The sequence below is a fragment of the Eurytemora carolleeae genome, unplaced genomic scaffold (genome assembly GCF_000591075.1).
Source record: "Eurytemora carolleeae unplaced genomic scaffold, Eaff_2.0 scaffold1331, whole genome shotgun sequence".
In the NCBI taxonomy this organism is placed as follows: domain Eukaryota; kingdom Metazoa; phylum Arthropoda; class Copepoda; order Calanoida; family Temoridae; genus Eurytemora; species Eurytemora carolleeae.
The window spans coordinates 60,244-81,051 of record NW_019397688.1 but is presented as its reverse complement, the minus strand read 5'-3'; the positions used below and the strand labels follow the sequence as shown (position 1 = coordinate 81,051).

General features: G+C 30.5%; 1 protein-coding gene across 3 annotated transcripts; it reads left to right on the top strand.

Annotated features, from left to right (window-relative positions):
* The first annotated feature begins 42 nt into the window (after positions 1 to 42).
* LOC111715500 (tRNA 2-selenouridine synthase) lies at positions 43 to 16,312 on the top strand. 3 transcript variants are annotated; one of them, XM_023490832.1, is made up of 14 exons: positions 49 to 104; positions 1,990 to 2,026; positions 3,869 to 3,970; positions 4,031 to 4,065; positions 4,532 to 4,595; positions 5,039 to 5,117; positions 10,885 to 10,937; positions 11,664 to 11,692; positions 12,176 to 12,236; positions 12,692 to 12,760; positions 13,716 to 13,816; positions 14,641 to 14,728; positions 15,550 to 15,615; positions 16,117 to 16,312. In XM_023490832.1, exons 2-14 carry the CDS (start codon positions 2,010 to 2,012, stop codon positions 16,295 to 16,297), a joined length of 945 nt encoding a protein of 314 aa, XP_023346600.1. In that variant the 5' UTR covers positions 49 to 104; positions 1,990 to 2,009; the 3' UTR covers positions 16,298 to 16,312. The 3 variants fall into 3 exon arrangements, with proteins under 3 accessions (XP_023346602.1, XP_023346600.1, XP_023346599.1); XM_023490831.1 differs by having other exon boundaries at positions 49 to 124; positions 1,980 to 2,026; XM_023490834.1 differs by lacking the exon at positions 1,990 to 2,026 and having other exon boundaries at positions 43 to 124.
* Positions 16,313 to 20,808: the final 4,496 nt, after the last annotated feature.

Here is a 20,808-nt window from a genome sequence, read left to right as displayed (position 1 = left end):
TAATTTTTAATCTTAATGTAATTGAAATATTATTATAACAATAATTTCAGATAAATTGATGAAAGTCTGATCAGACAGAAGGAGCATCGTTAAAAATTTTCAAGGAAACCCACAATATTATTAGGTCGGTTTTCAATTCTTCCACAATATTATTAGGTCGGTTTTCAATTCTTCCACAATATTATTAGGTCGGTTTTTAATTCTTCCACAATATTGTTTGGTCGGTTTTTAATTCTTCTACAATATTATAAGGTCGGTTTTTAATTCTTCCACAATATTAATAGGTCGGTTTTTAATTCTCCACAATATTATCAGGTCGGTTTTTAATTCTTCCACAATATTATTAGGTCGGTTTTAATTCTTCCACAATATTATAAAGTCGGGTTTTAGTTCTTCCACAATATTAATAGGTCGGCTTTTTAATTCTTCCACAATATTATTAGGTCGGTTTTAAATTCTTCCACGATATTATTAGGTCGGTTTTTAATTCTTCCACAATATTATAAGGTCGGTTTTTAATTCTTCCACAAAATTAATAGGTCGGTTTTTAATTTTCCACAATATTATTAGGTCGGTTTTTAATTCTTCCACAATATTATTAGGTCGGTTTTTAATTCTCCACAATATCATTAGGTCGGTTTTTAATTCTTCCACAATATTATTAGGTCGGTTTTTAATTCTCCACAATATTATTAGGTCGGTTTTTAATTCTTCCACAATATTATTAGGTCGTTTTTTAATTCTCCACAATATTATTAGGTCGGTTTTTAATTCTCCACAATATTATAAGGTCGGTTTTTAATTCTTCCCCAATATTATAAGGTCGGTTTTTAATTCTTCCACAATATTATAAGGTCGGTAGGTCGGTTTTTAATTCTCCACAATATTATTAGGTCGGTTTTTAATTCTTCCAGTGAGTTATTATAAATTTCTTGTCACAGACTATAATTTTAAATTAGAGGTCGAAATCATTGTGTGGGATGGTGTTAATTTGATCTCGATATAGGTCGAACTTTTTAAAGGAAAAATTTCCTTTCAATTTAAACATATCTATGCTGGGTCCTACCACTGGAAATATAGGAATTAATTTAATTCTTCGGAGGATTAAAAAATTAAGAAATGCTTCATCAGAGGATTAAAAGCTTAACAGTATTTATCCTTGATGTTGTAGGTTCAAATCTGAATTAGAATTTAAAATGTGATTTAGAAACATTAAAGGTTTTCAATCAGGAACCGACTCTAGATTTGAGTTACGTTGGTTGATTAATATTTGAACTGGCGGTAGGTTGTCAAAATTTATTAAATTCGGTCCGAGACTTCGAAGATAAAATAGAGTTAAATGCAAACTGAAGGATTGTATTTTATTATTGTTACATTTTATAATTGTATTTTTTTCATTTGCAAATTATGCCGATTTTTCAAATTTTGCATTTAAGTTTTGTTTTACGGAATTTACCATGATAAAAAATCATCGATCTACTTTATTTTGTCGTGTTATTGATGGATCGTATTTTACCGTGATTTCGATGGATTTTGGTTTCCAAAAATTTCTCTATTTAGCAAAATCAGATTTTCACTTATCGAGTTGTTTATCAGAGCTGAGAAATATTGTTTTGGATATTCACAATCCCGATTGTTTGATTTCGATATTCATTGTGGGCATTATTTATTCGAGGATCATGCATCCAATCAGTTATTCTTTTCCTGATCAAAGCTCTTTTTTTCCCTGACTGGGTCGGACTACCATGTGAGATTAAAGATTAATTTAATCTGGAGATTAAGCATTGATTTCGATATTCAAAATACATGAGATACTAGCCTAGCTCAGAGAAAACTACCATTAAAGAGACTGTAAGCTTAATTCCGAGTGACGATGGTCATCTTAGATACACAATGGAACCATTGAAACCTGAGTCTAATCAAGTGTTTATTAGATATTCATATTTTGGATTCTTTTAATATTATTAAAATATTATTAGATGGGTTTAGAAAAGCTTGTCAAACATTCGATGCCAGCTATGATAAGGTATTGTCACATTAGTTTTTTCACAGAATGTTTTGATTTTCATAACTTAAGATTATAATATAGATTGTTGGTAGTAGCTTGATGAGATGTTTTTTTATCTAGAAAGTTTAGTCAATGCATTAGATGTAATAAAAATAAAAAAAATTTCTTCTTTCTGACATTGAATTATATGTCCGAAATGATAACAATAGATTTGCTTTAATTTTAAAGATGATTAATTATTTTATATATATAAAATGAGAAGATGTGATCAAAAATAAAGTTTTTTTTTCTCCCTTTAATAGAAAGTATGTCCAAAATCACAACAATAGAAATTTTTATAATTCTGAATTTACTCTTAGGTTAAAACATGCATTTTACAGTTCAAAAATGAGTCATTTCTTAATAGAATAGGAATACCAATGACATGTTAGAAATGTTTCCTGATCAGGTTTAAACCCTACCTGAGATTGGAACCTTTGGTTTGTGAATCTGGGGATCAAGCATTAATCTCCGGTCATGTTTTACAGACTCGACCCCCGGGATTAACTTAATTACAATTGATATCCCGCTGAAATCTTGCCTCGCATAAATAAATGAAACTAGCTGAAGCGCCCGGCGTTGCCCATCAAAAAAATTTGAACAAAAAATTAGAAAAAAATATTTAAGAAAAAAAAATGTTTTGAAATAAAAATTCTAAATTTTTTAGCCTATAACACCCTCCGGCCATCCATTAGTGTCCACAAAAATTTCAGCCTAATTGGTCAAGCCGTTTGGCCGGCTGTAGGCAACATATATATATATATATATATATCAGTTGAAACACAACAATCTTCTTATAACATTTTATTCATAAACAAATTGTTTCATGCTTTTATGCAATCATCAGTTAATGGTTTGAGAATTTTTCATAGACATATATATATATATATGAATGTCTTGTTTAATTATATAGATAATGGTACAAGCATTTATCATTAAATTAAAGCACCCACATTTGATATCAAGCGTTCAACATTAACTAAATATCCAATCTCTGATCTTATCCTACTTTGCTTTCTGTTGACCTGTTTCCATCTCTGTTAAATTCAGTACTTAGAAGCCGGTGTGACGTGAGAATCCATCCGGGCGGGTGAGAATGTCCAAACTACTGTATTTCGGCCTGAAACAAGAAAATCATCTAATATTTGTTAGATTTCTTTAAAATTATGATATTGCGAATTATCATTTCATACATTTTAAATGTGCACGTGATACAAGTTCAAATATCTATTTAAAAAAATTTTTTTTGAGAGGAAGAGGACATTCGAACTGGCGTGTTGCTTTTCACATTTTTTCTAGTATTGCTATATTAGAATACTTATTTAATATCAAAGTTTGCGCACGGCAAGTGTTTAAAAATGCTTTCATAAATTAATAACGTGGGTAAGGTGTCAAAACTATTCAAAAAGGCCAAAAATGTAGTTGCCCGGACTTTATCTCATTCACGGGCCGATTTTTAACTCAGTGAATATCCACCAAAAACACCGAGAAAATAGATTTTGCTTTAAAAACACAGCATATGAGAAATTTGGATATTTTTTATCATTTCTGTCATCTCTACAGAATAAGAAGAAGAAATTTTGGATATTTTTTTTTGGCCCTTTGGGTAAAAGAATAAAGTAAATTTTCAGAAATTGTCATTAGCTGAATTCGGATCCCATGTTTTGAAGCATGAATGAAATGTATCCTAAGCACTAGTTTTATTTTTACTCAAAAGTTCAATTCATTCATTTAAACACAATGAGAAGAAACTTCTCAGCTGATTGCTTAAGAAATATCAATTACAAAAAGGAAGTTGTTTTAAAAGGATTTTTATTTCAGCATGGGTACGAAATATACCGCAAAGGAGGTTGTATCAATTCTACCGATTGTAGGCTTTACCGAACTTAAAAAATTCACCTTCTCCGAAATAATCGATGTTCGGTAAGTTCGAAAATTTTAGATTTACAAAAAGAAATTTTGAAAGAATATTTATTAATTTAGAACACCCCTTGAGTTTGCAGAGGATAGAATAAGAGGTAGACAATACAAAAAAACCAATTTTTTTTTAAATACATAATTTGAAGCATCCTTTATGGACACTCTAAAGTTGGGATTTTTGGTACTTTCCCAACGCCATTTTCCAGAGCAGCAAGTTTCCAAGGATATTTTCCCAAGTGGCAATTTTCCAAGTCTGTCCTAGCCGCAGCACTTGACCCTATAGCCGCAGCACTTGGCCCTATAGCCGCAGCACTTGGCCCTATAGCCGCAGCACTTGACTCTAAAGCCGCAGTACTTGGCCCCCTAGCCAATCTTAGCCGTAGCGATCGCCCTCATTGGAGCTTGTGGCGCCTCAGAGAGCCTAACCTAACCTTTGGGAAGTTGCCTAATGAGAAATTAAACATTTGGGAAATTTTCACTTAGGAGCCTTTAAGGAAATACTACACACCAAAATTGAGACACAAACTTGATAATAAATAAATATAATGATTTAATATATTTGAGGAGCTATAAATCTTCCTGTCTTGAATAATGAGCAGAGAGCTGAAGTAGGAACACTGTACTGCAGGTAAACCCTTCCCCATAATAGACTAAAGATGTTTTAGTTAGTTCAACCTCTTCCCTCTAATACTTTCAAATCTGAAGGGATTTATTTCTCTAAATTCTTGGTTGGTATGTTATTTAGTTGGTTAACTGATAGAGATATTGATTTTTGGATTGATTCATTGATTAATTAATTGATTAATTGATTAATTAATTGATTAATTAATTGATTAATTGATTAATTGATTGATTAATTGATTAATTAATTGATTCTTTGATTGATTAATTGATTAATAATTAATTGATTAATTGATTCTTTGATTGAGTTATTTGTTAATTCATTTAATGGTTTTTTAATTGATTCATTGATTGATTTATTGATTTATTCATTGATTAATTCATTGATTTTTATTTATTGATTGATTTTTGATTTTGGATCAATTGATTGATTGATCGGTATTTGCTTAGTGACAAATTGAAAGGAAGGAAGGTAGGAGCTGCTTTGATCTCCCGAAATATCAGTGATCATATTCTCAATCATTTCAAGGTAGAATATTTTCAAGTAGTCCTGGAGAGGGGCTTTTATGTACCTTTCAAACCTCTTTCTGACAAGGAATGATTTAGATATCGTCGTTTTCTTCTCTAGAAAAATGTTTAAAGATGTTGTCATAATTCTTTATAAATTCGGTGATGGTGATGGACCAAACCTCTGTAGAGTAAAAAAGTAGATGTTAGTTCTTTTATTGAAAATATATTTCGGTCTAGGTTGACCCTCGTCAGTTCTTGAGATTGTTTCTTCACAAAGATTAAAAACAAACAATTCTTTTTATATTAAATAGTGTCGGAAAAAATTATTAAAAATATTATGAAAATAAAACGGAAAGGTCAAAAAACAAAATATCGAAAAAACAAAACAAAAAATCAAACAATTCAAATAAAATTATTTTTTTTCTTAATGTGATGTGCTAGAACTTTGTAAATATTGACCATATTAACTTCATAATTTTTAAAATATTCAACCTTATGAATTCATAACTTCTCCTATATAATGTATCAGGAGTGCTGAGAATAATCAAAACGTAAACATAAACACATAAACCACAATAAAAATTAATGGAAATTAAGGAGGCCTCATTTATTGTTCTAAGGGTACCATTCTTAATCTGACATGTCACTTTACATTTGAATGGTCACTTATATACATGCGAATTTTACTGAGGATTTATCAGTTCTTAATATTAGATTATTTTAAATTATTAGATTATTTTTAAATTATTAGATCATTTTTAAATTATTAGATCATTTTTAAATTATTAGATCAATTTTAAGTTACTAGTATAGAGGACGTGAGTCAGACTCTAATAAAACGCATAAATAACTTCCAGTATATATATTTCTTATAACTTATTACTAGAGGGTTCAGAACTAGAGTCAATATCGATATCGCACGTGTAGTCTGTAGAGATGATATCAGTACTAATGCCCCGTATCCGTTCTATCTCATTCTGTTGAATCTTGTGGAACTAGTTTAACGCGGCCAGGCATCGTCTTCCACACTAGATAGGATATTAAAATTTACTTTTTTCGTTTCACCATTGGCCGGAACGGGAGGAAAGAATTACAATAGAATATTTAATTATATTTGTATTTTTTAGAATTTTCTTATTTCTGTATTATTAGTTTGAATACTTATCAAGTATTATGCTCGGTTTGTTTTATCTCTTTTTATAATATACTAGCTCAAGTGCCCGGCGTTGCCCGTGGAATTTTTTAAATCAAATAAAAATATTCCGGTTTTTTGAAGAAAACAATTTCGATTTTTGAAGAAAAAAAATTTAGATTTTTGCAAAAAAATTAAGAGTAGCATTTGTGATTTAAAACATCTATGCCCAGACAAAGGCTTAAAGGGTGTGAAGAGTGTGAAGCTAACATGCCAGACCGGAAAACGAGTTGAATTACGCTTATTCATTTTTTGAAAAACTTCGTTTAAATACATTATACAGGGTGGAATTAACAAAAGGTAAAACAACAGGGTGATTCTGTTTTCAATACAACTTTAATATGTATGTCCCAGTTCTCATCCCTTTTCTACTTTTAGATTGCATATATCAGTGTCTATGAAAGATAGAATAGATTACATTTTACATGATTACAAATATTTAATAGGTAATTTTACTTGATTAAAAATATTTAATAGGTAATTTTACATGATTACAAATATTTAATTGGTAATCTTACTAGATTGCAAATGTTTAATAGATTATTTTACTTGATTACAAATATTTAATAAGAAATTTTACATGATTACAAATATATAATAGGTAATTTTACTTGATTACAAATATTTAATAGGTTATTTTACTTGGTTACAAATATTTAATAGATAATTTTACTTGATTACAGACTTCTTGCTTTGTATCAACATGAAATACATGAAATTATTTCTATAAAAAAGTGTTCCTATTCCACAGTTTTCTGGTTCCCACTGTTACAAAAATTAGAAAGGGAACATTCCCTTTGTAACTGACAAATCCTAAAGAAAACCCGTTTTACAACATCGTGTCGGCCAAGTTCTCAACGATTTTCGCAAATTTACCTACCAACCAAGTTTTTAGTATTTACTTTTACGTTTAATATGAAAACTTAGGATTATAAGGTCGCAAATTTGTGCTAGTATGTCAGTATTTCATTTATTTTTGTGGGCGTTTTATATTAAATTATATCCCTGTTATATTTTACCCCGGTTAAATAATATTATATTCCTGTTATATTATATTATACCCCGGTTATATTATATTATATCCCTGTTTTATTACATTATATCCCTGTTATATTAAATAATGTCCCTGTTTTTTTATATTATATCCCTGTTATATTATATTATATCCCTGTTATATTATATTATATCCCTGTTATATTATATTATACCCCGGTTATATTATATTATATCCCTGTTATATTTGTAGATGATCCAAGTTTAAATCTGCCTGGATTATTAAAACGGTTGGAGAAGCATGCAGGAAAGAAAACATACACATTATGGATGGATATGCTGGGTAAGTCTGTATTATTCTATTAAAGAGCGTATACAGGGGGGAACTTTGAAGGATAAGCCCTCCTCCCTCTGGAAAAGAGAAAACTGATTTTCAAAGGGGATACATGGAAATTCTAATTGCTTTATCAATTATGTTCATAATTGCATATTACCCTTTCGAGGGGGGGGGGGTATGCAGATAATACAACACAGTTGAATAAAGTGGAAAAGGGTAGACAGAAAAGAAGAATATTGGAAAAAAATGATTATCTGCATTATAAACATGTATCAATTACTAGTTGCTTAAAAATTGTAAATTGTAAAAAATATGAAAATAAAAAATACCCAATTTGTCATCAAAAGTCTAAGCTCCCCTGCCCCCTCCCACCCTGGAAAAATTTCCTGTATGCGCCCCTGATTCTACTGAGACCCCCCCTTAATCCCCCTCACTAATCCCCCCTCTTCTCAATCTCAATTTATCCTTATCCTGGTACTTAGAGAAAGCCGACAAAACTAGTATTTTAGGCAAATTTTTTTTGTGACTTTTGTTTACAGACAAAACGAAAACATTTTGAATAATGATTGCATTTTTAAATAAAATTTTTTGAAATAAGAAATAATTCAAAAAATAATTTTTTAGAGAAGAAAGAGTACCGTGAGCTAGTGAGTAGTTTAATCCAATATTATGATGCATCCTACAAGGTTCCTACTGGAGAAGCAATAAGGTCTGAAATTAAGGGATTGGTTCTCTTTAATTCGTGGCTATTTTTTAAAATTTACAACGGTATTCTAACATTATCTTAAATAAAAACATGATCGCTTGACCATGACCTTGAACTTGGCCAAGACCTTGAACTTGGACAAGACCTTGAACTTGGCCCAAGACCTTGAACTTGGCCAAGACCTTGAACTTGGCCAAGATCTTGAACTTGACCATGCCCTAGAACTTGACTATGACCTTGAACTTGTCCATGAACGTAAAATTGACCATGAACTTTAAATTGACCATGAACTATGAACTTGACCAAAACCTTGAACTGTATTTGACCTTGGAACTTGACTTTGACCTTAAACTTGACCACTACATTTACTGTATCCGCGACCATGACCAAGACCGTTACCATGATCTTGACCTTGACCCTAATGTTTAGCGAGATGACTGTACCTGGTGGATATCTACTTGACGAAGACAAATTAACCTCAAGTCAGTTTATCACTGACCTGATAGCCAGGGGTAGAAAATATATGAGTTTACAGGTACGCTAAGTATTGAGATTTTTTTATTAGAGGGACGGTTGGAGTCATTTCAAGTGACCCATGATTCGCATCATACACTTTATATGTCTTTCTTTGATTAACATTTGATTTTCTATCTTGAAAATTTTAAAAAGTGTTAAATTCTCATAATTTCATTCATTTCCGATCTGCAACACAACATTCCTGTCAAATACAGAGAAGCCATGATTGAAAATAATCAAATTGAGCTAGAAAAAGGTTGGAATATCTCATTCATGTTTGATCAGAGCCCTCGATTCAAAAACTTCGGCTCGACTGAAGGAGTAAGGACCAAGGAAAATAAAACCGACCTTGGTTGGTTTTATTGGAGAATAAGGCTCAATTCCTACCATGAAAATCCGCCAAATAGAATATTAATTCGGTTTTTTGAACTCAACTGTGAAGAATAAAAGATGCAGCCTGAATCCGAAAGCTCAAGCCGTAGATAAGGTCCAACGACAGATTAGACTCGAGCCGTATTTTCCCGAGTTTTTTTAATCGCAGGTTATTGATGTGAATCGGACATGCTGCTCTGCTAGTTCAGGGTCACTTGAAATTGTGTCTACTCAGATTTAAGACTTTCGTCATTCCATTTTTTATTTCCAAGACTAATAGTTTTTATCATATCTGTGAGGTTCTATGGATATTTAATAAATCAAGAACAAAATTGAAATTTTTGTTTGTTGTATGGTCCTGGTTGATATTTTCTCTTGGTAATAAATAAAGGGGGGGGGGGGCCACAAAACGTATTACTCTCCGGAAAATTTAATCAGTGTTTAAACGTAACTTAGAATTGTCGTAGGAGGCTGATTTTTTGCATGCAAACTCAGAATTATGTATATTACGTGCATTTTTTGGTTTTGAAGGAATCTGAGCAAAAGTGCTTTTTAAATTGTTTTTTAATTTTTAGATTGTTTTTAAATTTTTAAATTATTCTCAAAAAAATTTCCAACTAATTTTAGTTGCAAATTGACTACAGGGGAAAAAATAAGCAATTTACTAAAAAAAACGTTTTAGTTAGTAATTTTAGTTTAGATTGCGACCCAAAACTTAATGCAAGCAATTATTTTTTACCATATTGCTAAAATTGATAGGTTGACTTGTTTTTTTATTTGATTTTCGGTCATTTTATTTAGCAAGCCTCCAAACTGGTTCTCTCCCTCTCACATTCATCACTTGCTAATAAATCTGCAAAAATAAATGATCACGTAAAATTTTCAACTTTTTTGAATTCATCCCTCACATTTTTTAATGAAAAGCTTTTCTCTATTTTTTGTCTAAAACGTCCCATTTATTTATATTTTTAACTTCGTAGTATAAACTTTTGTCAGTAAATGTTACTAAAAATCTGGCTTTCATTTCTTTGATGGGCTTTTGTGTAATTAGTTCAGACGTTTCAACGCATTTTTACTCTTATCTTTTATTCGCAAAAATATGAGAAATATCCGTTTTTGTTTATTTTGTAATGAAAAATGTACGAGTTGCCGAGTAAATTCGATATTTGTTTTTAAAAAGGTATTGCATAAATTTTTGTGTCGCACTCTATATTTAATGTTGTCTGATCGGTACAGAGCTGAACACTTTAGAATGAGATATCCTTAATCCCGATTATTTAATCTAAGTATCCAATGCCAATGGACACACTTGATTATCTTCTTAAACCGCACTTTCTTGGATTAGTAGAGAAAAATCAAAAACCAGTTTGTTAAAATTAGAGAGTCTCACCCGTTTCTGTATATTAATCTTAAATGGCGCGCAAAATTTTAAATTTATCGGCTTCATATAAGCGACTCTAATTGGTTGAATTTTATACACTTTTCAGGATACAAGAACAAGATAAAGTTAGTCTCGATATTAAGAAAAAGAGAGGATCAAGCATTAATCTGGATATCCACCATTCTAAAGTTTTCAGCTCTGGTCGGTTTCTACCTTGAGGCGGTCTGGATTGCTCAAGATGGGGCTTCTTGCAGATCTCGTCTCTTATTTTTTATTATTATTATTTTAGGAAAAAGATTTGAATTACAAACCTCTGATTTATTGCTGGAGAGGGGGACAAAGGTAGGAAAGGGCAAGGATGTAATGCAAGGAAAGTTATTTCAGAAGTGTACGCATCTTTTGTACTGCAGTGCACTGTCTCTGGGCGGTAATGTAAACACAAGACGGATGTTACAGCCTGACATGGGATCCATCTTTCACATAAAAAAAATCAATGAAATGTTCTGGTCATAGTAAACTATTATGTGAATTATCAAAATTATCAAATTTAATTCTTTTAACCACCTCGGATACTAAAAGAACACTGATGCATCTATTCTTGTTTACAAATTCCGCCGAAAGAGAACTGGTTTCTATATGTACGCAGAGTATGCAGTATGCACGACCGCAGTTAACTTTCCTTGCATTACACCCTTGGGAAAGGGGAAGTTACCGCTTGGGGAAAATGGCCTTTGGGAAGTGACCCTGGAGAAAATACTTGACACATACCCTAGTGTGGTTTTCTTATTATTGTTATCGTTGAATTTATAGTTTGAATTCTTATTCAAAATTCCTTCAAATTTTACCATATTAAAACATTTTTTCCCCAGTTTGTAAAGAATGTGCGTAGAGCAGAAAATTTAAAATTTTTTTCTTCTTTTTGGGAGAAAATATAACAGTGCCTTAAGTAAATAGTATCAAATATGGCGGAGAAGGGGCTTGCTAACATAAATTGGAAACTTAATTGTTGTGAATTTGATTCTTGATGATAAATTATATATCGTGTAATCAACATTTTAAATATTTCAGGTCTCGATCCATGGCGATTATACTAAAAGGAAAGTTTAAACAAAAAAAAATTGTCATTTTTATGTCTGTTTAAATGCTGTAGAATTCCTCGAGAAGCTTAATGAAAAGTTTGCCCCCATTCTGCAATCCCAATAAATATATATATATATCCATTATCCATTATCCAATACAATAAAATTAGCTTAGAATATAATTGCGGAACAAGTCAATTTCGTCAATAGTCCCTTTAAAAATATTTTAAACTTGTTGATTAGACAGTCCCTTTAAACTTATTTTAAAGCTTGTTGGTTAGACAGTCCCCTTAAACTTATTTAAACTTGTTGGTTAGACAGTCCCTTTAAACTTATTTAAACTTGTTGATCAGACAGTCCCTTTAAACTTATTTTAAACTTGTTGATAAGACAGTCCCTTTAAACTTATTTAAAACTTGTTGATTAGAGAGTCCCTTTAATCTTATTTTAAATTTGTTGATTAGACAGTCCCTTTAAACTTATTTAAAACTTGTTGATTAGAGATTGGATTTCAGCCTGTTCTACTTCAAGGAGGGTACAAGGCATACAGGCAACATGTTTGGTGAACAAATTTCATAATTTTATCAACACTTTTTTTACGTTTAAGATTTTAAGGGAGTGACTAGGCATGGTAGTTGAGCTGAGAATTACTGTAGAATTAGTTACCATGTCTAGCCACTAGCCAGTCTCTGCCTGGTGTCTCTTTATTAGGGCGTCCTGTTTTTGCATTGGAAGGAGAGACTGGCTATGTTTTGTAATTGAACTGAGAGTGTAGTATTAAAGAGAGGATTTGCGGTCTTACATAGCAATTATACACCGTAATAACGTTATGTGGTCTCAAATGAATTATTAAAATGTTCTCGATGACACTGCACTCTCAGTTCAATTACCTACCTAGCCAGCCACTTCCTTTAATAATGTTGATAAAAGTTGCCAGCTAATTTAAGAGACTCTAGAGCCTATTTGTTTATTTATAAATATAAAATATATTTTTTTATAATTATAATTTTTTTTAAGTTCTTACCTCTGTCAAGAGAAAACAGAAGATCAACCTTTAACTAACCTTGATAAAATTAGGCTCGTCAGGTAGAAATATAACATTTCTCATCTTACCTTAGGATTCAAAAATATGCTTTTTAGGTTTAACATTTCTTATCTTACCTAGGTTTTATAAATATGCTTTTTAGGTTTAAAATTTCTCATATTACCTAGGATTCAAAAATATGCTTTTTAGGTTTAACATTTCTCATCGTACCTAGGTTTTAAAAATATACTTTTTAGGTTTAACATTTCTTATCTTACCTAGGTTTTAAAAATATGCTTTTTAGGTTTAACATTTCTCATCTTACCTAGGTTTCAAAAATATACTTTTTTAGGTTTAACATTTCTCATCTTACCCAGGATTCAAAAATATGCTTTTTAGGTTTAACATTTCTGGTTTCAAAAATATGCTTTTTAGGTTTAACATTTTTCATCTTACCTAGGATTCAAAAATATTCTTTTTTAGGTTTAACATTTCTCATCTTACCTAGGTTTCAAAAATATGCCTTTTAGATTTGTTTGACAAGCACTCAATACTGAAAACATATTTTAAATTAGAATATTATTAAAAAAAAAAACAGAAATCAAGCGTTATTTCAATTTCTATCTCAAAACTATGATAATTTTCCGAAAATTAAACTGTAGAGTAATATAACACAGGAAAGAGAGGGAGAACGGAGGAGGGTTGGTTGTCTCATAGAATTGGGACTATGACAAACAATTTTTCATTAAATTAAATAAATTTTGTATGCTCAATTCTTTTTATTTTGTCATAGATCATTTTGAAATGATTTTATTTTCTAGAATAAACTGTTCTAGAGGGTTTTACATTTTTTAGAAAATGCTTGTCTAGATGGATTTATTTTCTAGAATGAACTGTTCTAGAAGATTTTACATTTTTTAGAAAAATACTTGTCTGGATTGTTTTATTTCTAGAATGAACTGTTCTAGAAGGTTTTATATTAGAAAAAAAATTTACCTAGATGCTTTTATTTTCTAGAATAAGTGGGGCCACTGGAAGCGGGAAAACCTTGCTTCTCAAAGCTCTAAAGGCTCGAGGAGAACAAATTCTAGATCTAGAAGATCTAGCGAAACACAAAGGTAAAAATCCCCAACCCCGTGATTGTAATATGCCAGGTCAGGTTAGGTTAAAACAGATAGATAGTCACGAGAGGAGTGCAATGAAGTTCACACCAGTTATGACATTGAATGATTTTGACAAAAACAATGACAATTACTAGAAAACATTGATAATGATGATAATCATGATTTTTACAATAATTATTACAATGATCCTTTCAATGACAATAACAATGATCATGACAATGGCCATTACAATGATCATGACAATGATTACGACAATTATCACGCGCGACAAAGATCATGACAATGAACATGGCAAGAAACATGACAATGAACATGACAATGAACATGACAATGAACATGACAATGAACATGACAATGAACAAGACAATGAACATGACAATCATCATGACAATAAACATGATGATCATCATGAGAATAAACATAAAAATAAACATGACAATAATCACGACAATAATGAATGATGTTAATAATCACAACAATTATCATGACAATAATCATGACAATAATCATGACAGTGAACATGACAATGAACATGACAATGAACATGACAATGAACATGACAATGAACATGACAATGAACATGACAATGAACATGACGATGAATATGACAATATTCATGTCAATGATCATGGCAATATTCAAGATCTTGATCATGATCACGATAATATTTAGGATCATGATCATAATTATATTCATGACCCTGATAATATTCAGGATCATGATCAGGATAATATTTACGACCATGATAATGATAATATACACGACTTAATCATGATAATATTCAAAATCATGATATTAATGATCATGATAATATTCAGGATCAATTCTCGGTGATTATCCATCAGAAAACCAGCCTAGTCAAAAAGGGTTCGAATCTGATTTGTTTAATAATATAGAAGAACTCAGGTGGGAAATATACAGGGTTATCCACAAAGGACGAGACTTCAAAGACGACTCTACGAATTTTATTTAGTCTATTTTTCTACACATTCTTTGACAAACCACTAGTACACGTTTAAAAGTCTATATCAAAGTACCAAGAACAAAATATAGCTTCACTCAGACATTACTAATGATGATAAGGTCGTCTTTATAGTCTTAAACTTTGTGGGTTATCCGGTGTTATTCACTGTTGATTGTTGTTTATTTGATTATCTTTTAATTTTCGTCAACTTTTTCATTAATTAATTGAACATTTATTCTTTAATAGCATCCTGTTCATATTTGAATATTCCCTTTATTCGACATTTTTTTCTGTAAAATTCATTCTCGTACTTTCGACTCAATTTTCCATCCGTGTATCCCAGAAATCCGTTTACTTATCATTTTATCCTCATGCATTATTATTGTTTAAGTAATTTAGTAGCTTGGAAACCCGGCTTTGCCTGGAAACTAAACTTTCTTTTTAAAAGCTTAGAACTTATATATTTGGATTCATGAGTTATGATTGGAAAGACAAACAAACAGAGATTTTACTTTTTTTTATTTATGAAATTTTCATATTTCATGTTTAGAATTTTTCATTTATCAATTTATAAAACTTTTTCCTTAATTTTTTGCATTTCTTTGGATTAATAATTCAATAAACTAATTGAATCAATTGAGTTAATTGATTATTCGTAATTTTATTAATCTTTACATTTGAATATATGCATATTTTTAAAAAGTTTTTTAAATCTAATTTGTCAGTTTAAAGATGAAAACTTTAAAAAATGTTACTTTTTCAGTCCGTCAAGTGTAGTTTGGATTGAGAACGAGGGGTCCAGAGTTGGAAATGTTGGAGTTTCAAGAAGGTTGGATTTTTTTATTAATTCTGAATATTTGACACGTTTAAGGTAGTTCTTTCACTTTATTAAGAATCTATGTTTTTTCTATGATTGGGGAAATATATGAATTTTTGGATGAAAAGTATTTTAAAGATATCTGGCAAAATAGCTCAATTTTTTCCTAAGAGGTAGTTAATGATAATTATTTTTCCATTTTTTATTGAAGTTTTGATCCCTCCCCCCCCTTTATACTACTGTGGCTAAATTTCCTGTATTCTCAATAGGTCTCATTTTCCATTATCGCAAAATTAAACAAAATAATGCATGAATTTCAAGCCCACATCAAAGCCACGAGCCCTTAGTCTAATTCTGATTAAGTATAGTTTCTGAAGTTTTCGACAAGGTTGATAGGATATCCATAATACTTCAAGATTTGATTTGACAGTCGAATTATTGTAATATGTTATTTTTTATTGTATTTTATTATTGTAATATGTTATTTTATTATTGTAATATGTTATTTTTTAGATTATGGGAAAAGATGTGTAAATCTCCAAGGTATGTGACCTTCTATACATTTAAAACTCTCAAAAGTATTAAGTGGCAAATTCCCAGTTGTGCAATCTCCCAAACGGCAACTTCTCAGGTCTGTCCTAGCTGCAGCGCCCCCCTCGCCCGTTCTAGGCGCAGTGCAGGGAACGAAAGTTAATTGCTCATTGCTGTTGCGTATTCTCTGCGTACATATTGAAACCAGTTCTCTCTGGGTGGTGATTGTAAACAATAAAAGATGCATCAGTGTTACTCTAGTATCCGAGGAGGATAAAAGCATTCAATTTTGATAGTTTTGATAATTCACATAATAGTTTCCCATAACCAGAATATTTCATTGATTTTTATCAAAGAGAATACAATATATATTTGAGGGGAATTAACTAGAAAAAAGTGTAAAACGGCCATTTTGTTGTACTGTTTCCATACTGCAGGTGTACTTCACATATTTATGCAACCTTTTGGGCCCTGGAATATCATTTTATAGAAAATCTAAAATTATTGTTAAAAGAAAACCAAATTATGAAATAGGCTTGTTTCATAATTGACCAATGATCATTTCACATAGACTCTATGCCTTCCACTTTACAACTATAAATCAAATGATGTTTTTTATTCACCTAATTTATTATAAAGTTTATTTAACAGCTTTAAAAAATTCGAAATTGAAATGGACAGTCTAGGGAACATACTGTATTAATGTACTCTACTGCATATAATTTGTGAACATTTACATGATTTGTACACTTTGAACTCCCTTTCAGGCTGAAAGGGACGGAAAAAATTCATACCGAGAGATTCTCTAAATTCCCCTCTAATATATATTCTATTCTCTATGTTTTTTATGATCCCATGTCAGGCTGTGACATCCGTCTTGTGTTTACTTAAGAGCCCAGAGACATTACACTGCAGTACTTAAAATGTGTACACCTCTGAAATAACTATCTATACATTAAAATTATTTGACACTGTGGAAATAGATTCTAGTACAATAGATGGCAACGTATAATTTGACACGTGTCAACTTAGTTTTTGTGTCCGACAAAATTATTAATTAAAGTGATAATTTTAGAATGAAGTGCTTATCTTACAGTAAAAAAAGTGCAATTTTATTTTCTGTTTTTACACATTTTTATATAATCTTGGAAAACATGCCAACTAATGTGAGAAAATGTCGTCTTCCTTGTTATATTTGACACTTGTGACGTCGTGTAAAAATGTTCCATTTCTCTGTTGCCACCTCTTGTACTTGATAATCTATTTGACACTGCGTAAAACATTTAATTTTAAGCTCAACACTTTTTAATCCAAAGCCTTGGGTTTGCTGTGAATGAAGAGGGAAACAATTTCAGAACGATGACTTTTCTCAGTTTTACCCCTTGGGACATTCTGTATGTTTTAGGAAAGGGGTTTAGTATAGCTGGCTTTCGCCCTCTTGTTTTACATTTAGTAAATTCTACCCTGTAATTTCACCTTTGTTTTTACAAAGGGAAGAGAGGGGAGGGGTTGAGAGTGGAGGGAGGATAGGTGGGAGTGATTTAGAGTGGGGGAGGGTTGTTATAATGAGAGGGTATGGATATGGTAAAGATCTTGAATAACTGACTCACCCTGTGGAATCAAATTTCAATATTCCCATCCTGTATTTTCACCCTGTTCTCTCATTGGCTGTTTTATCAGATTTTAAAGGGGAACTTAAACAGATTGAAATCTTATCTCTCAGAGTCAGAGGAAGGGGGGGGGATTTGATAGCGGGGAGAGGGGAATTTAAAATTTAAATTCCCGGAAGCGAATGGGAGATGTGTTTGAAACCCAAGGGGAAAATCTCAATACAGGATACAGAAAAATTATTTTCTATTCGAACACAATCTAAAAAATATCGAATTCGAAATTTTTTTGGAACTTTAATAAAAATTGGAACATTTTTTTCAACATTAAGTACAGAATTATATAAGATATCTGTTAATTATTTCGAACAAATCGTTTGTAATTGTTAGGGTATTTTTAACAGTGTACATTTGAATGAAGAGAAAACACATAAAATTTTACATGACGAGTTCTGGAAAAGAAAAGAAGTGTTTATAAAATTATAACAATTTATGAAAATTAGTACTAACCTTTCGTCGTAAAAACTGTTTAAGTAGTTTTTTAAATATTGAAAACATATAGTTATCTATATAATAAAACAAGTCATTCGTATGTGGACACTCATGGGTGGCCGAGGGTGTTATGGGCAAAAAAAATCGAACTTTTTTTCAAATTTTTTTTTCCACGGGCAACGCCGTGCCCTTCAGCTAGCTATTGATATGGTGGTTCTGAAAAATGGAAACCAGAAAAATGTAGAAATAGTGTCGTTTTTATCTGTATAAAAGGAGTTTCTATTCTTAACAGATTTATTTTTAAAAATGTTTCCTCAACATCTTTAGAGATATATTGATTACCACTCAGCAGCTGAACTAACCAGGGCGAAATGCGTTTGGTTTCTTCAGTTTGAATTTAACCTTCTATTTCTTACTCCAATTGTGCCAGGCACCGGTGTCCAATTGAATATCTGAGATGGGTCAACCTTTGCAGTTCTACTTTGAACTGTACAGCCAATTTACAATTACTAAAGCGGAAGAGGAGTGTGGCAGTATGAAAAATTAATATTTTGGTTAAACATCCCAATATTTTAACAATTTTTCATGGAAATAGTTGAACCTTTTGTTTTTTTTGGTTGATTTATATTTTTAATCTAAATTGGGATGTATTTATACATTTTAAGAACCTAAAAAAGCTTCATGAAATATGAAAATAATTAATTTTCTACAAAAATGCAGTGAATGTAGTTGTATGTGATAGAAACATAGTTGTTTGAATTTAACGTATTACGAATTATGCGGTATTAAATTATTATATTAAATACATGACTTTTTATAACATCGTCGAATTTTGTTTTTCTTGTTAAACTTATCTTGTCTCACTATTTTCCGTTTCTAAATCCTGGTATAAAAATACAATTTTTAAAAAAAAGTTTTTCTTGGCATCGTTAAAAATTCATGTTTTTAATATACAGATTTATTAATATAAACTGATAAAAAATATACATGGATATATACACAAAAATATATTTACAATGATAGTTTAAAGGAATTGAGTTTTTGCCACAAACTCAAGTTATCTAAACCTATATCTAATTTGTTGAGAAAAATATACAGTTTTACAAAGTTAAGTTAAGTGCAAAATTAAGGAAAAATAGGCGACATTCATTCATAATAATATAATATATGCATATGCATAATATATTTATCATTTCAGTAAATTTTATCCTTAAGCATATAAATTGTTAATTTTTGTATTTAACATTCCTTGTAAAATTGGAACTTTTTAAGTATTTTCGAGCAGAACAAAAAAATATGTAAATTTCTTAATAAAAAATAATTTAAATCCTGTTTTTGAATTTAACTTCTACATGGGTCACGAATTTGAACAAGTATTATGAAATATTAGTGTTTTAGAAATTTTTTGTTCAAAACTTTGAAATACTTTTGATAGTTCGATATTCACACAAAATGTTGGTTTTTAACAGAAAAAGTAAACTTTAAACAAATGAAACTACAACTTAAACAATAAACATCAACTTTGTATTTTTGTCAAATCAAAAATAGCAAGAGTACGAATTAAAATTAATTAGTGCTTTAGGACAACAACTGTATATGCAAGTCTTTCTTCCCATCCTCTTTTCTTTAAAATTAATGAAAATTATGTTATTAAAAATAAAATTCAATCTAAAATGGGAAATCTATTGTTAAAAATCTTATTGATTAACATTGAACGTCACAGCCTTTGTTTCTTGTTAAAAATTTTAATTTACCGGGTCATGTTTAAAATATAATCATTATCGTCACAAACTTCGTGAAAAATCTATTCTTAAAGTAGAGGTTTGATTAAAAATTACAATTCTGAAAAAATTATTTTTCGAACTTAATTTTTTAAACTTTAATTTATTTTATTAAAAATCTTTAAAATCTTTAAGCAAGGTCCACAATTTTTACAAAATTTTAGTTTAAAAAATATATTTATTTGGCTGTCAGTTTGTTTGTGTCTAATAATCGACCAATCGAACCAAAATTTTAACTCAAATAACCCCATGGGAAAGTATATAGCCGGTTTTTTAATTGCCTGTCCGACTAAATTCAATTTTAATTTTTAAGAAAATTCACAAATAAAAACAAAAGTTTGTGATTACTTTATGAAATTTTCTTAGGTATAAACTCACTATAGCTTCAGTAGAAGTAAATATTTCCATTTACTGATAGCGCCGATTGAAGGAGTCATAACTCTAATTGGATAATGAGATAGACAGAAAGATAGTTGTTACCGCTATACTATTTTTATTGGTTCAGAATAGACAACAAACACATGACTGAACCCTGATAAGGTGCTAATGGCCTCGGCATACAGAGGAGTGAACTGGAAACTAGTAGAGTTACAAAATTGCAAAGTCGTCAAAATGATTTCGTAAAAATCCTTTATCAAAGAAGGATCCGGGTGAAATTCTAGAAAATATAGTTTTCAAACGAAAATAGGCTTCTCATGCTGAGAGAAATTTCTAATAGTATTTGATTTTATCAAATTATGCAAACGATTCTAAAACAAAATTATTCTGTATCAAGCAAGATTAAGGGGTTATCC